We start from the raw sequence: 14,212 nt of genomic DNA on the forward strand, positions 1-14,212 counted from the left end.
TCCATGGGGTCGCAGAGCCGGACACGACAGAGCGACTAAACTGAAGTAGTGTACCTGCGGTATTTCTCATACCATACGCTAAGGCGGAGCCCGGTTCAGGGCTCTGCTAACCCACCGCGCTTAACCCAAACCCCAGAACGCCAAGGGGGCAGGAGTCTTGGGATTACTTCAATAACTAGCTCCTACGAAAACCTTTTCAAATTTCCATTTAAAAGACAGGCGGCTGGCGACTCCAGCACCCTGCCAGTTTACGCCTCCCGCCCCAGCCGCTCCCACGTTTCTCTACGCCCCACCCTCCAGGCCGGAAACGCCTCTGCCATCTTCCGCTTCCTGACGCCACGCCTCTGCCTGCAGCAAAGATGTCGCCGACGTCGCGGGGCCGATGACGTCACAGTAGCAGTGGGCGGTGACGCCATCTCTGCGAGCCCAAGGTGCGGAATGGCTCCCGGGTCTCCCTCACGCGGTGGCACCGGCGACGTGGCTGAGGCGGCGGCCGGAGTGGGCCGCTTCAAGTCCAAGTAAGCTGGGGCGCTGGGGCTGGGGGCGAATCCGCCGCTGGGGCTGGGCGCGCCGCCGAGGGAGGGAGCCGGGTTCGCAGTCGGAGTAGCGAAGGCGCCGGCGTGGGTCCCACACGCATCGGTTTGGGGAGGGATGAGGTACCAACGGGGCTGGGTCCTAACAGGCGGGCGGCGGCGTCGCGGCTGCGGCATCAGGTGGCAGCGCAGGCACTGACAGCGCTCAGCTTTCGGAGGGCAGGCCCTGGAGCCCAGCCGGGTGCAGCTAACTTCCTCGACCTAAAGTTGAAGCAGGTCGGTCGGGGGCGGGGACAAGAGATCCCGAAGCGAGAGGAAGAGTCGAGGCTGGTCTTGGACGGTGGGAGTCCCCACCGCCCAGACGGTGGCAGAAGAGTCACCTTTGGGCCAGGCGGCCTGGGGAGCTTTCACACGCTGTCTCTCTTCTTCAAGGACTGGGAAGAGAGGTCAGGAGATGAGCTAGACCTCCGTGTCCAGGAGTCCCTGAATCCCGGGCTTATGCAATCCCCAAATTTATGTTGAATATCTAAGTGCTCATTCCAGGGTCCAGACAGACTCAGTCTAAGACGTAGGAGCAGAGTCTGATGGGGTAAACCTATCAAGCAGATCATTCCCATCAGTGGGTGTGACAAGCACTAGCAAGGGGAAGCCCTGATGCCAAGACTGCCTCTGTTGGGTGGTCGAGCGGGCTCAGGGGGCCTCCAGCTTCCTCTTGGCCGTCAGGCTTCCTTTAGTGGAATTAGCCAGGCACCTTGGAAATTCAGAGAGGGCCAGGCTGGGAATAGGGAACAGCCTGTGTGAACACAAAGGATCAGCAGAGACCCCTCACGGCAGGTTTTTGGCAACATGTAAGGAGAGGAGAGGGTTCCAAGGCAGGGGACAGCACAAACAAGTTGTGTTCTAAAACGCCTCTCTGGGAGCAAGCTTTGAGAGAGTAGTGAAGAGGCTGTAGCAGCTCCCCAGAGAGGAGAGTGCCGTGGCCTGGACAAGCAAGGAAGTAGCCGAGAGGGAGGGGTGAGGATAATCTTCCTGGAGAGTGGGGTGGAGGAAGGAACTGGGGTTGGGGAGGGGCAGACTGGGGTTGGGGAAGGGCAGGCTGGTGTTGGACCTCAAGGATAAGGATGTTGAAGAGGATGTTGCTCTGGACTGGTACCCAGGCCTGGCCTCCCATGGCCAGCAGAGGGCGTCCAAGGCCTGGCTTGCTAGGCACCCGGAGTCTCTGGGAAGATTTGGACTGCCTTTGCTTCCCTGGGCCCGTGTGGATCACTGACCCGCTCAGGGTCCCAAATCTTCTGTAACAAGGAGGTACTAACGCCCACCTCCCAATGTGGTTGAGAGGGGTAAAGAGGGAACAGACGAGCTCATCACCCCACCACGCGTGCGTGTGCACACACACTCACACCAGAATCCCAGCCCTCCCAGAAGTTCCTCAAGGGCAGGGCCCTATTGGGTTGACCTCCGGGAGAGCACCTAGCACAGGGCTAGGCACCGGGGACCACGGGGTGATGGTTCACTCTCTCGCCCTGTCTTCCCTCCAGCTATGCTGTCGAGCGCAAAATCGAGCCTTTCTACAAGGGCGGGAAGGTGCAGGTACTTGCCCCAGGGTGGGGTGGGGGGTCAGCAGGGTGATGCGGCAGCATGGGGCTGCAGGGTGTTCCCTTGGCTGAGACTCCTTTGTCCCCAGCTGGACCAGACTGGACAGCACCTCTTCTGTGTCTGTGGCACCAGAGTCAACATCTTGGACGTGGCCTCAGGGGCCGTGCTGCGGAGCCTGGAGCAGGTGAGGGCAGGGAGGATCGGGGCGAGGGGCCGGTGTGGATGGCAGCCTGTTCTCATGGTGCCCTGCGCACCCACTCTCACCCCTAGGAGGACCAGGAGGATATCACTGCCTTTGACCTCAGCCCCGATGACAAGGTATGTGGGATCAGGACAGAAGGTGGGCTCCGGTACCTCCCACCCAGACTGAGTGGGTGAGGATGGCACGCACAGCCGTGCCCCAGCTGAACTGCGTCCTCCCCTAGGTGCTGGTGACAGCCAGCCGGGCCCTGCTGCTGGCTCAGTGGGCCTGGCGGGAGGGCAGCGTCACCCGCCTGTGGAAGGCGATACACACAGCCCCTGTGGCCACCATGGCCTTCGACCCCACCTCCACACTGCTAGCCACAGGTAGGACCCTGGCTGGGTTGGGGGTGGCGAGCCAGGTGGGGATCTTTGGGCCCACAGCGCCCCCACCTCAGGTCCACCCCCACAGGCGGCTGTGACGGGGCCGTGCGCGTCTGGGACGTCGTGCAGTCCTATGGGACACACCACTTTCGGGGCTCGCCGGGCGTAGTGCAGTGAGTCGGCGCGGTGGGGGGCGGGGGTGGGGGGCGTCACAGCCAGGGCAGTGCAGCTCACAGCCCTGCCCCGCCTGCCCGCAGCCTGGTGGCCTTCCACCCAGACCCTACTCGCCTGCTGCTCTTCTCCTCGGCCACAGACACCAGCGTCCGCGTGTGGTCACTGCAGGAGCGGTCGTGCCTGGCCGTGCTGACTGCCCACTACAGTGCCATCACGTCTCTGACCTTCAGCGCCGACGGCCACACCATGCTCAGGTCAGAGCCCAGCGCCCCCGCCTTGGCAGGGAAGGGAGGGCCATAGCCGCAGCCCGGGCACTGAGGCGGGTGTCCCCCCCAGCTCGGGCCGGGACAAGATCTGCGTCGTCTGGGATCTGCGGAGCCTCCAGGCCACAAGGACCGTGCCGGTGTTTGAGGTGGGGGTGCCAGGGCCAGTGAGGGCGGTGGGAGGGGAGGGGCGACGGGGCTGGGGGCTCCATCTCTGACCTGCTTGTCCTCAGAGCCTGGAGGCCGCGGTGCTGCTGCCGGAGGAGCCGGCACCGGAGCTGGGTGTGAAGTCCACGGGCCTGCACTTCCTGACGGCCGGCGACCAAGGTGTGTGGGCCGGGCACGGGCAGGAGGGGGCGGGGGCCCGTGGACCCTATGTCCCAGTGGCCTTGTGCCTGCACAGGTGTGCTGCGCGTGTGGGAGGCGGCCTCTGGGCGGTGTGTCCATGCACAGCAGCGGCTGCCGGGCCCGGGGCGAGAGCTGACCCACTGCGCCCTGGCCCGCGCCGCCAGCCTGCTCCTCAGCGTCACTGCGGACCACAATCTTCTGCTCTACGATGCTCGCTCCCTGCGGCTGCAGAAACAGGTGCGCGGGCGCTGCCCCTGCTAGGCCCTGGCCCCAGCGCCAAACCCCCGCCCCCTCCCCCGCCATCACTCACCCAGCCTGCCACGTGTCCCTCCTGCCCCACAGTTCGCCGGGTACAGCGAGGAGGTGCTGGATGTCCGGTTCCTTGGGCCCGAAGACTCCCACGTTGTCGTGGCCTCTAACAGCCCCTGCCTGAAGGTGTTTGATCTACAGACCTCAGCCTGCCAGATTCTCCACAGCCACACAGGTGAGGGCACAAACCAGGCCCTAGGCCCTTACCTGGATGGAGTGCCCGGCCCGGCCTCAGTTGACCTCTAGCCACGGCCACTCCATTTTCTTCCAGACATTGTCCTGGCCCTAGATGTGTTCCGGAAGGGGCGGCTCTTTGCTAGCTGTGCCAAGGTGAGACACCACAGAAGCTGGGGGGCAGGGACTGGTTGGGGAAGCCCTGCCCAGCCGCCCCCTCACCATTCGCATCCCCAGGATCAGAGCATCCGCGTCTGGAGGATGAACAAGGCTGGCGAGGTGGCTTGTGTGGCTCAGGGCTCTGGGCACACACACAGCGTGGGCACAATCTGCTGCTCCAGGTAGCGGTCAGGGCCAGGGGTGTCGCAGAGGCAGAGGCGGCTCTCGCCTTGCTCTCTGAGTCTCCAGCCCAGGGGTGTGGAACAGAGGCTGGGGCAGGGCACCCCAAGGGGCTGCGGTTCCTTAGAAGTAGCCTTGAGGTTGGTGGGTAAAAGGACACTGAGCGATGCCCGGGGGAGGGGTCCCACTGTTGGACTGAGTCACCAGGGGTGCCGGGGTGGGGGCCACGTAGCAGTTCCAGTCGTGGGGCAGGCTTCCCGTTCTGGCCTGAGGTCTGGCAGGCCTGAGCCATGGGGCTCTGCTGCAGGGCTGAGCAGGTGTCTCCCCTCCCCTAAATCCGGCTGCAGGCTGAAGGAGACGTTCCTGGTGACGGGCAGCCAGGACTGCACTGTGAAGCTCTGGCCCCTCCCTGAAGCCCTGCTGTCCAAGGGCACAGGCCCCAAGGGTGGCCCTGTCCTCCTGCAGGCCCAGGCCACACAGCGCTGCCACGACAAGGTGACCGCACGCAGCACCCGGGTGGGGTTGTGGCCAGGCCCTCACCAGGTCAGGGGTCTGAGCGGCTGCCTGCTCTCGCTACCAGGACATCAACAGTGTGGCTGTCGCCCCCAACGACAAGCTGCTGGCTACGGGCTCACAGGACCGCACGGCCAAACTCTGGGCCCTGCCACAGTGCCAGTTGCTGGGCACCTTCTCGGGCCACCGGCGCGGCCTCTGGTGCGTCCAGTTCTCGCCCATGGACCAGGTACTGGCCACAGCCTCGGCCGACGGCACCATCAAGCTCTGGGCCCTGCAGGACTTCAGCTGCCTCAAGGTGAGCCACCCCTGGCCCAGGCCTGGCACCCCCTCCACCCCAGACCCGTCCCCCACCCCCCGCCTCACCCCCCCCTCCACCCCGCCCACAGACTTTCGAGGGGCATGACGCTTCTGTGCTGAAGGTGGCCTTCGTAAGCCGCGGCACGCAGCTGCTGTCCAGGTGAGTGGGGGGTGGGCAGGGCCGGGGTGTGCTGGGTGGGCCCAGGCTGAACCCCTTCCTACCCCCACCCCAGCGGCTCTGACGGGCTCTTGAAGCTCTGGACCATTAAGAACAACGAGTGTGTGCGGACACTGGATGCTCACGAGGACAAGGTCTGGGGGCTGCACTGCAGCCGGCTAGATGACCGCGCCCTCACTGGTGCCAGTGACTCCCGCGTCGTCCTCTGGAAGGTGTGTGGGCCAGGGAGGGCATCGCAGTGGGCAGGGCAGTGTGGGGGCCAGTCTGAGCCCAGTGTGACCCCGGTCTGACCCTAGGACGTGACCGAGGCGGAGCAGGCGGAGGAGCAGGCCAAGAGAGAAGAGCAGGTGGTCAAGTAAGTAGGGTCTCCCCACCCCCAGCTTGGAGTCAGCACGCTGGTCCCTCCTCTCTGGAGCAGCCACCCTGCTCGCCCCCGGCGGGGGTCAGGTCTGGCCAGGTTCCCCAGGGGCCCTGTGCCCTGTCCCCTCCTTGCCCTCCAGGCAGCAAGAGCTCGACAACCTGCTCCACGAGAAGCGCTACCTGCGGGCGCTGGGCCTGGCCATCTCCCTGGACCGGCCCCACACCGTGCTGACCGTCATCCAGGGTTGGTGCTGCCTCGGGCTGCACAGGGTGGGGGGGTCTCTTGGGGTCTGTGCTGCCCCTTTCCTAGGGCTCAACCTCCCCTCCCCCCGCAGCCATCCGAAGGGACCCCGAGTCCTGCGAGAAGCTAGAGACCACGGTGCTCCAACTGCGGCGTGACCAGAAAGGTCTGGGGCGGGCAGGGGGGCCGGATGGGGCCTCGTGAGGCTGGGGGCATGGGGGCAGGTGTGACTGTGCCCGTTGTCCACAGAGGCCTTGCTGCGCTTCTGCGTCACGTGGAACACCAACTCGCGGCACTGCCACGAGGCCCAGGCAGTGCTGGGCGTGCTGCTGCGGCATGAGGCCCCGGACGAGCTGCTGGCCTACGATGGTGTACGGGCCTCGCTGGAGGGCCTGCTGCCCTACACTGGTGAGTGGGCCGGCCGGGGGGCAGGCAGGGCCGTCTGCCACACTCGGCCACCCCTGACAGCCTGCGATCCTCCCCCAGAGCGGCACTTCCAGCGGCTCAGCCGGACGCTGCAGGCAGCCACCTTCCTGGACTTCCTATGGCACAACATGAAGCTGCCCACCCTCCCCGCGGCCCCCGCGGCCCTCTGAAACACAGAAACACGGACTCTGCTGTCTTGGCTCCTTGTGTCTGTCTTGACTTCATCTCACCCCCGGTCCTGGGCCACAGGTGGCCCACCCCCAGACCTGCCCTTCAACACAGACACGGCACGGTCAGTCAGGAGAGCTTTACTCAGGGCACACCAGGGGCATGCGGCCCAGCAAGCCCCACCTCCACCGCTCCTCCCACGGCCCTGAGGCTGAGGTGGCTGTTAGCCGTCATCCCTGGGCTCTGGAGCCTGGGGTGATCCCTGGGGTCTGGGGTGCACAGCACCGCCCTCCACGATAAGCCACACTCTCTCAGGGGGCTCCCTGCTGTAGTGCCTTACGGGTGATGGTGCAGCAGCGGCTCTGAATGGCGCTCAGAGGTGGCCGAGCAGGCACAGGAGGCGGAAGCATCACGGCCTGGGGGGACCTGGGGGAGCCATGGGCCTTGCCCTCCCCGCCCTCTGCACCATCAGCCCCATGGTGGAGCCACGGCCCGCTGAGGAGGGTGCCCAGCCCATCATGCTGCAGTGTCACAGCTGGGAGAAGACCGGTGCAGCCTCGGAACCTGTAGGACGAAGAGTTTGGTTGGCTCTGGGCCCCGCCCCACCCCACCCCGCCCCGCCCCGCCGCACCAGACCGGCTGCTAGAGCCCCAGCCCACACACCTGCACAGCCACCAGCCTCGGTCAGAGGCTTCCAGCACATGCACGCGTGCCCCTGCGGGCACGGACAGCTCATCAGCCCGGCTGCTCTCATAGGCGCAGACAGCACAGAACTGGGACCCTGGGGGTAGACGCTGGGTGGTCACCATGGGGCTTCAGAGGTCTCTCAATACCAGAGACCCCTTCTAAAGCCCAGTGGGACCAAGCAGACACTGCAGGGCCACCGTCACCCCCGCCATCCCGTGGCGCCTCTCCCCCAGCGTGCGCTGGACACTGCCCCATGACGGCGGGGGTGTGGGGAGGAGGGTCAGTCTCACCACTTAACCCCAGGGGCTGTCCCCCATCCTGTCCCTGGTGTGGGGCCGCCTCCTCCAGGTAGGGAGCAGGAAACCACGCCGTCTGCTGGTCCTCGTTTGCCACTAGCCACCAGCCTGTGCCCGAGAGGGGGATGGGCAGGGTCTTCAGTTCCTGCAGCCCGCTGGGATCCCAGGGGCTGAAGGGCCTGTCCCTCTGACTGCCACCAGCCCACCTGCGGGGCATCAGCCCACCTGAGGGGTGTCGTAGCAGCACATCCAGGGCCTCGTGGGCCTGAGCGCGGAAGGGCTGGCCCCGAGTGTCCTGCGTGCTGAAGGGCTGCAGGCAGCGCAGGCTCTGGGCCTCCAGGGTGCGGATGGCAGGGCTGCATGGGGGGCCTGGCGGGGGCTCTTGCGGGTTGGGCAGGATCACCAGGCTGGTGAGGGCCCAGGGTGCAGGGGAGAGGTGTCAGGTGTCTCCCACAGGCCCGTCCAGCCTCCAAGCCTCCCCACTTGTGGGCTCTTCCCCACCACTCCTCCCCCGTCCTCGGGGCAGGCACCTGCCGGGTGGCAGCATAGGCTCCAAGTCCGGAGGTTGTGGCTCGAAGAAGCCAGTGAGCACTGGGCTGCGGGACACGCGCTCCCTGGCCACCAGCAGCGCCCTCAGGTAGGCCTCCAGCAGCTGCAGGCGGGCCAGGCCTCGGCCGGTGCGGCCTCGGAGCACCAGCCAGGGTGCATCGGCTGCGGGCAGGACGGGGCAGCTGTGGGAGCCCCGCCCAGGCTCCTCACATCCCACTGCTGCCGCCCCCACCCTCCTGGATCCCTGCTGGCCTGACCTGGGAGCTTGGGGAGAACGCGATCAGATCTCCGCAGCAGGCCTGCCTCCACCGGGAAGGTCTCCTTGAGGGTTTTCTGAGCGAGAACAGGCATCATTGGTCTCCGAGGGCCCACTAGGTTCCCCTGGGAGGGCAGGCAGGGGTCCCTTGGCTGAAAGCCTGAGTGGGCACAAGGGCAGGGTGTGGGTGGTCTCCCGTGGGTCAGGCTGCTGGGGAAGTCGGGTGGCTGACTCACGTGGAGTCTCCTGAAGTCCTCCCAGCTTCTGCGCACGAAGCTGTCGCTGCCATCGGACCAGCACACGGAGAAGGCGAACGCCTGCTGGGGAAGGTTGGCGGCATCTTGGAGGCGCTGGGCCAGGAGCTCCCCCACCTCCTCTGGGGCTGGCAGGGGTCCCATGGGCTCCTACCTGGAGCCTGTCTGTCTGCACCAGAGCTGCCCCACTCACACACACCGGGTGCCGGGCTCCCGCCATCCTGGTGACCTCCCCAGATCTCCGTGAGGGACTTCTGGGAGTCTGCTGGGCGTGACCCCGGGTCCCACTACCTCCCTGCCCATGGGGGTAGGAGGGAAGGCCTTGGGCACCCGGAAGGCTGGAATTCCCCAGCAGTGCCCCAGTCCTGGCTGCACCACCCTGCCCTTGACTGGGGCCTTCCCCGCTTCCTTGCCGCACCCCTCACCTGGGGAGGCAGGGGCATGGGGCTCCCCGGGTAGGAGGGGAAGCAGTGACGGTGGGGGGGCGGTTCCTGCCAGAGTGTGAGCGTGGGGGGAGGAGGGGAAGGAAGGGCCATTAGAGCACCGCCAGGCCACCCCTCCCGGCTCGCCACGCTCTGCTGGTGCCCAGGCTGGGCAGAGCCGCCCAGTGGCCTGGTGTGCCCCTGGCTCTGTCCCTGAGCTGACTGTAGTCGTCACCAGGAAAATATTAAAGGCTCTTAAGTGCTTTGTTTGGCTTAATCCTCACATTGGAGGAAAGGTCTCTTAATGTCCCCAAATGGCAGAGGAGGAAATTTGTGTTAAACATATATTGTCAGGGTTTCTTCATCTGCTGGGGAGAGGCAGACCTCACAGGCCCACCCCACAGGTCCTGCTGTGGTGGAGGGGCTTGCAGCAGGATGAAGAGGGTCCATCTGTAGTCACTAGCATTGGGAATGGTGAGGTGGAATTGGGAATGGCTAGGACTGTTCTGAGAATCACCTCTGAATTCATGATTTATCAGTGCGCTGCAGACACAACCTCTGAGGTCAGGAGTGACCCTCCCCCAACTGGCTGGGGCGTTGAAGGGAAGGCCCTAGAATCCCCAGACGTTGCGCCCGGGGGCCACATCTCGGGACCACCGCCTTACAGGGGAGCCGAGAGCCCATCCAAACCTGGCGCGCAGGGGTTCTTCCTTACCCCCGCCCACACCTCTGAGAGCTGGGAGGGGCGGCCAGCCTGGCGGCACTCTGACGGCCCTTCCCCTCCTCCCTCAGTCACACTCTGGCAGGTGGGCCTCAGTCCCAGCTCCTCCACCCAAGCCCTGGAGGGAGGGAGGGGTCAGGAAGCCACCCCGGCCTGACAAAAGGCCTTTGTGCATCTGTCCAGCCAGAGGCGCTCTCTGAAGCCTTCAAACCTCCCCTGGTCTTGGCCCAGGCAATGAACACCTGTGGACACAGGCCTAATTTTTACAAAGTGCCTTCAGTCCAGCTGTCACACTCTTGGCAATCTCAGTGGGGGCCGCTGGCCTGGTAGGGTACAGAGTGGGACGGCTCCTGCTCCCTTGGAAGACAGAGAAGTTGAAGGGCCAGTGTGCTCACAGCCAGGGACCTAGAAGGACGCTGCAGCCCCTCCCTGCATGGCTGACCCATGTTCCCCACCCCCCCCCCAACTGAGATGCTCTCCACACTCTCCACATTCCCTCCCTCACCTCTCACCTGGACCACTACAACAGCTCCATGCTCCCCCCTCAAAGCCTGTGGTCCTCACTTGCTGTCGTGAAATCCACTCTCCAGAAGAATCTATGCAAAACCGAAATGGGATCAGGCCAGGGTACCCTCCCCCAAACTTCCCAACACTGTCCCAGGGTCCTCAGCACACATCCCCAGCTCCTGGGTCAGTTGATGGTGTCCTCAGTGGGCTCCTGGCCACCTCAGGACCTCTGCTCACACCACCCTTCCCAGGTCCTGTCCCACACTGGCCTTTCTGCCCAAGCAGGAAGTCAAGCTCCTCCTCCCTCCTACGTTGGCTCTGACAACCTTCCTCAGCTGATTTCTCATTCTTCAGGCCTCTCTGCCTAAAGGTCAACTCCTCAAGGAGGCCTCCTAGATTTAACACACCCTGTTCATAGCCTCCATCACAGCTTGTATCTAAACACTTATTAGTGTGACTCTTGTTTTTTCCGTCTTGACCACTAGACTGAGGAGGTCAGGGAGGAACGAATCTTGCTCCTGGCCCTGTCGAGAGCCTAGAGCAGTGCTAAAGACAGATCAGGCACTACACAGGTATTTGCAGAATCAATTAATGTGCATATTAATGTACATGTGGAATTAAAGTACCTATGGAAGCAGTGGTATCCCTGAGACCACGCCCCACCTGGGTTTAACCCCTTCAGGTAGGCTGTGGGGCTGAGCAGAGAGGAGAGGGGCTGCTCAGTGCTCCCCGGAGTCCAGAGACGCACCTCCTCCTTTGCAGGCTCGACCCGCCCAGCCTAGGCGGGAACCCATGGCGATGGCGCCGGTCGCCTAGGCGGACTCGCCGAACCCTCAGCTGCACCGCCCTTTGTGCGCTCACAGCCCCGCCCCGCATTGCCCAGGCGCCAAGCACCGGTCCCGGGCGCGCCCCCAGCGGAGGGCACAGAGCCAAGCCGCAGGCACGCGAGAAGGTCGGAGCGGAGCGATGAGGCCGTCGCGGGCCTCAACACGGAGGTCCAGAAGGCCGCAGCCCGAAGCCGCGTCGCTCCCATGGGTCGTCATCCACAACACAGTGATATACTCGAGGAAGCGGGAGCTGTGCTACGGCCGACACAAGACCGGCTCGGGCGGTGGAACGAGGCCCAGGCGCAAGACTAAGGCTCGGCGCTCCGGCGCCGCGCAAACCGCGGCTCGGGCCTCCGGCGCGTCCCCAGTTCGCACTCCTGCATCTCCCGGGGCGCGGACCCGGGCCGCCAGCCGCGCCCCCGCACCGGGCCCCGCCCCCGGGCCCAGCTCCGCGTCCGCTGCGCGCGCGCCCGGCTTCTGCGGTCGCGCTCTGGCGGCGGCGGCGCGCGCGCTGGCCTGGAGCCCGCCTGGTTGCGGTCGTGGCGGCTGCGCTGGCCCGGCAGGCACTGCGCGGGCGGCATGGCGGCGCCCAGCGAGCGCGGCCGCTTCGGCACTGGGATCTTCCTTCCTGGCGGCGCGCGCTCCGAGGTGACGGACGACCTGGTGACGGACGCGCGCGGCCGCGGCGCAGGTGGGAGAAAAGCCGCTGCTTCGGCCCGGGCGCCATCCGCGGGGCCGGCGTCCGACCCTCCGGCCTCCGAGCTCGCCTCCCCGCGGTGGCCCTGCCGGGCCTGCGTGGACTTCAAGTCGTGGATGCGCACGCAGCAGAAGGTGCAGGCGTAGGGGGGCCCCCACACCTTGTCCTCGGGCACCCTGGACAGGCTCCCCGCCCCCTCCCCGGGGGTCGGCGCTTCCTAACCGTGCCCCCAAGGTAGGCCCAGCCTTTTGGCTCTTGGCCATGTGTGGGCTGGATCGGCCCCAGGACTTTTTCTCCGGTCAGTGGGTCTCCGGCTGGGGCGGAAAAAAAAAAAATAGGGAACTTTGTAGGTTTCTGGTCGGGGAAAACCGAACTGACCCTTGGTCGGCCTCCTTCCACAGCGGGACAGCAAGTTTAGGGAGGATTGCCCTCAGGATCGCGAGGAACTGGGCCGCAACAGCTGGGCTGTCCTCCATACCCTGGCTGCCTACTACCCCGACCTGCCCACCCCAGAGCAACAGCAGGATATGGCCCAGTTCATACATTTATTTTCCAAGTTTTACCCGTGTGAAGAGTGTGCCGAAGACATAAGGAAAAGGTGAGTCGTGTCTGCAGAGTGTGCAGCCTGGGTCTGGGGCCCCTGGCAGATGTCATAAAGGGGAGCCTAGAGAAGTAGAGGCCGTCGTGGCAGCGGGTTGTCTAGGGACCACCAACAGCGGAGGGATTCTGGAGCCATCGCCTTTCTCCTTAAAGGCCAGGCCTGGGGCTGCTGCTGGGGGCTGCTGCTTTCTGCAACCACGGAGCTCCCTCCCCGGGAGGGCTACTCTCATGAGATCCCTTGCTTAGCACTGATGAAGACTCTGGCAGGTTTCCAGGGACTCCACTCTGTCTAGCTTCTGGAGCAGGACCTTCAGTTTCAAGGCCTTGGGAACTCACTGCTTTTGCTTCCAAGAGCCACCTTTTTGGGGAGCCCAAGAACTGTTGTTTGGCAGCCATAAGCATTTCTGGGCTGGCTGTGGGGTAAAAAGGGCAGCCCTTGCTGTTTGGAGCCTGGGCATTTATTTATACGAGGTCTCTTGCTGAGGTGGTGTGGCAGGGCCAAAGGTGTGAAGAAGCAGACCTGGTTTTCAGGTAGGCCTTTATTCCAGCCCTGCCCCTCCACACGCTGCCTGGGGCCAGGGACGCTGGGGTGAGGCCTCCTGATTGTTATCAGGCTGTAAAGCGGAGACCTTGTGCCTTAATGTCTTGCCCGGGGCTCTTGTCAGGGTTTGCCACGTGCCCTAGGTAGGGGTTGGAGCAGGCCTAAGAGTCAACTGGGACTTGAGGCTGGAGGGTCAGCTCCCTTCTGGGAATTCCTCAGAGCATGAGGGCACCCCTAAATCTAGGCCCCAGCTCTCTTCCCTGGATTGGGCAAGCCAGGAAGATGGTGGGGCGGGCATGCTGGGAGCACAGCCTGCCCCCTCCTGCACGTGCTCCCCCTCACGCAGGATATACAGGGACCAGCCAGACACGCGCACTCGGGTGAGCTTCACCCAGTGGCTCTGCCGTCTGCACAACGAGGTGAACCGGAAGCTGGGCAAGCCAGACTTCGACTGCTCACTGGTGGACGAGCGCTGGCGCGACGGCTGGAAGGATGGCTCCTGTGACTAGCCAGCGGCTGAGCCTGGGGAGGCCCGGCCAGAGGGGGCGGGGCTCATTAAAGTGCCATCACACACAGAGCCGGTGGTGTCTCCGTTGGGTGGTCCCCAGACCCTGCCCTGGGAACCCTCTCCCTCTCCGGTTCGGAGGAGAAGTGGAGGAGCCCGATGCAGGCACCTCAGTGGTGGCCTCCTCACTGTGGGCCTGTGAGGCTATCGACGGGAGGCAGGGGCAGCCCAGGACGTCCCTTCCCTTCAGGATTTGGCCTCCTGCTCACCCACCCTGCCACCTTCTCCACACAGGAAGCCCACAGGCCTGGCTGGGCACCACCATCTCGCCCCTCAGGCCTGGCCAGTGTCTCCCCACCTTGTAGTGAGGGACAGCGTGGGATAGTGACTGTAGCCCCGGAGGCTGTGCGCTGTTTGCACATCAGGAAAGAGGCTTATGGGCCGAACTCTGCTGCTCACCTCCAATCCGGCCTCTGGCCTTACAGGTTCCGTGGAACTCAAGACCAAAATAAAATGCTGGAGAAATGACCGAAGCCCTGGCTTCAGCGTATTTTGTGCTGGGACTTGCAACAGCGGACAGGCCTGCTGCTTCCTTATCTGGGTTCTGGCTCCCCAGGAGAAGGGGGCCTTTCCAAGGCCAGGGTGGGCTAGGATATTCAGGAACAGGAGGCTGAGTTGCTGGAGCCGAGGGAGAGTGGATCAGAGGAGGGGAGGTTGAATGACAGAAGGTCCTCAAGGCCCCAGTAAGGATGTGGTTCTGACACCCAGCTCTGACCAAACATGCATCGTGGAGGATCTGGAGCGGAGGGACGGCAAGGTGTGACTTGAGCTGGAATGTGGCGGAGGTGGCCGAGAGTAGGGAGG

General features: G+C 64.5%; 3 protein-coding genes across 4 annotated transcripts; 2 read left to right on the forward strand and 1 right to left on the reverse strand.

Annotated features, from left to right (window-relative positions):
* The first annotated feature begins 326 nt into the window (after positions 1-326).
* Positions 327-6,519, forward strand: TBL3 (transducin beta like 3). The gene is made up of 22 exons (XM_069570527.1): positions 327-518; positions 2,072-2,123; positions 2,218-2,313; positions 2,400-2,447; positions 2,555-2,696; positions 2,782-2,866; positions 2,951-3,121; positions 3,204-3,279; positions 3,364-3,457; positions 3,534-3,715; positions 3,821-3,962; positions 4,059-4,117; positions 4,199-4,302; positions 4,648-4,795; positions 4,881-5,111; positions 5,203-5,273; positions 5,347-5,503; positions 5,588-5,646; positions 5,792-5,895; positions 5,987-6,058; positions 6,142-6,300; positions 6,379-6,519. Exons 1-22 carry the CDS (start codon positions 439-441, stop codon positions 6,486-6,488), a joined length of 2,442 nt encoding a protein of 813 aa, XP_069426628.1. The 5' UTR covers positions 327-438; the 3' UTR covers positions 6,489-6,519.
* Positions 6,520-6,610: 91 nt separating this feature from the next.
* On the reverse strand, positions 6,611-9,623 carry NOXO1 (NADPH oxidase organizer 1). Of its 2 annotated transcripts, none has more exons than XM_069570529.1 (8): positions 8,683-9,623; positions 8,511-8,591; positions 8,276-8,351; positions 8,000-8,180; positions 7,695-7,876; positions 7,464-7,577; positions 7,150-7,267; positions 6,611-7,050 (listed from the first exon to the last, which is right to left on the reverse strand). In XM_069570529.1, exons 1-8 carry the CDS (start codon positions 8,746-8,748, stop codon positions 6,798-6,800), a joined length of 1,071 nt encoding a protein of 356 aa, XP_069426630.1. In that variant the 5' UTR covers positions 8,749-9,623; the 3' UTR covers positions 6,611-6,797. The 2 variants fall into 2 exon arrangements, with proteins under 2 accessions (XP_069426630.1, XP_069426629.1); XM_069570528.1 differs by having other exon boundaries at positions 8,511-8,594; positions 8,683-9,081.
* A 1,286-nt stretch (positions 9,624-10,909) lies between these two features.
* On the forward strand, positions 10,910-13,881 carry GFER (growth factor, augmenter of liver regeneration). Its single transcript, XM_069570530.1, has 3 exons — positions 10,910-11,836; positions 12,104-12,300; positions 13,190-13,881. The coding sequence occupies exons 1-3, from the start codon at positions 11,585-11,587 to the stop codon at positions 13,350-13,352; spliced, it is 612 nt and encodes a 203-aa protein (XP_069426631.1). The 5' UTR covers positions 10,910-11,584; the 3' UTR covers positions 13,353-13,881.
* The last annotated feature ends 331 nt before the right edge of the window (positions 13,882-14,212 follow it).

Source organism: Ovis canadensis, chromosome 24 (assembly GCF_042477335.2).
Source record: "Ovis canadensis isolate MfBH-ARS-UI-01 breed Bighorn chromosome 24, ARS-UI_OviCan_v2, whole genome shotgun sequence".
Lineage (NCBI taxonomy): Eukaryota > Metazoa > Chordata > Mammalia > Artiodactyla > Bovidae > Ovis > Ovis canadensis.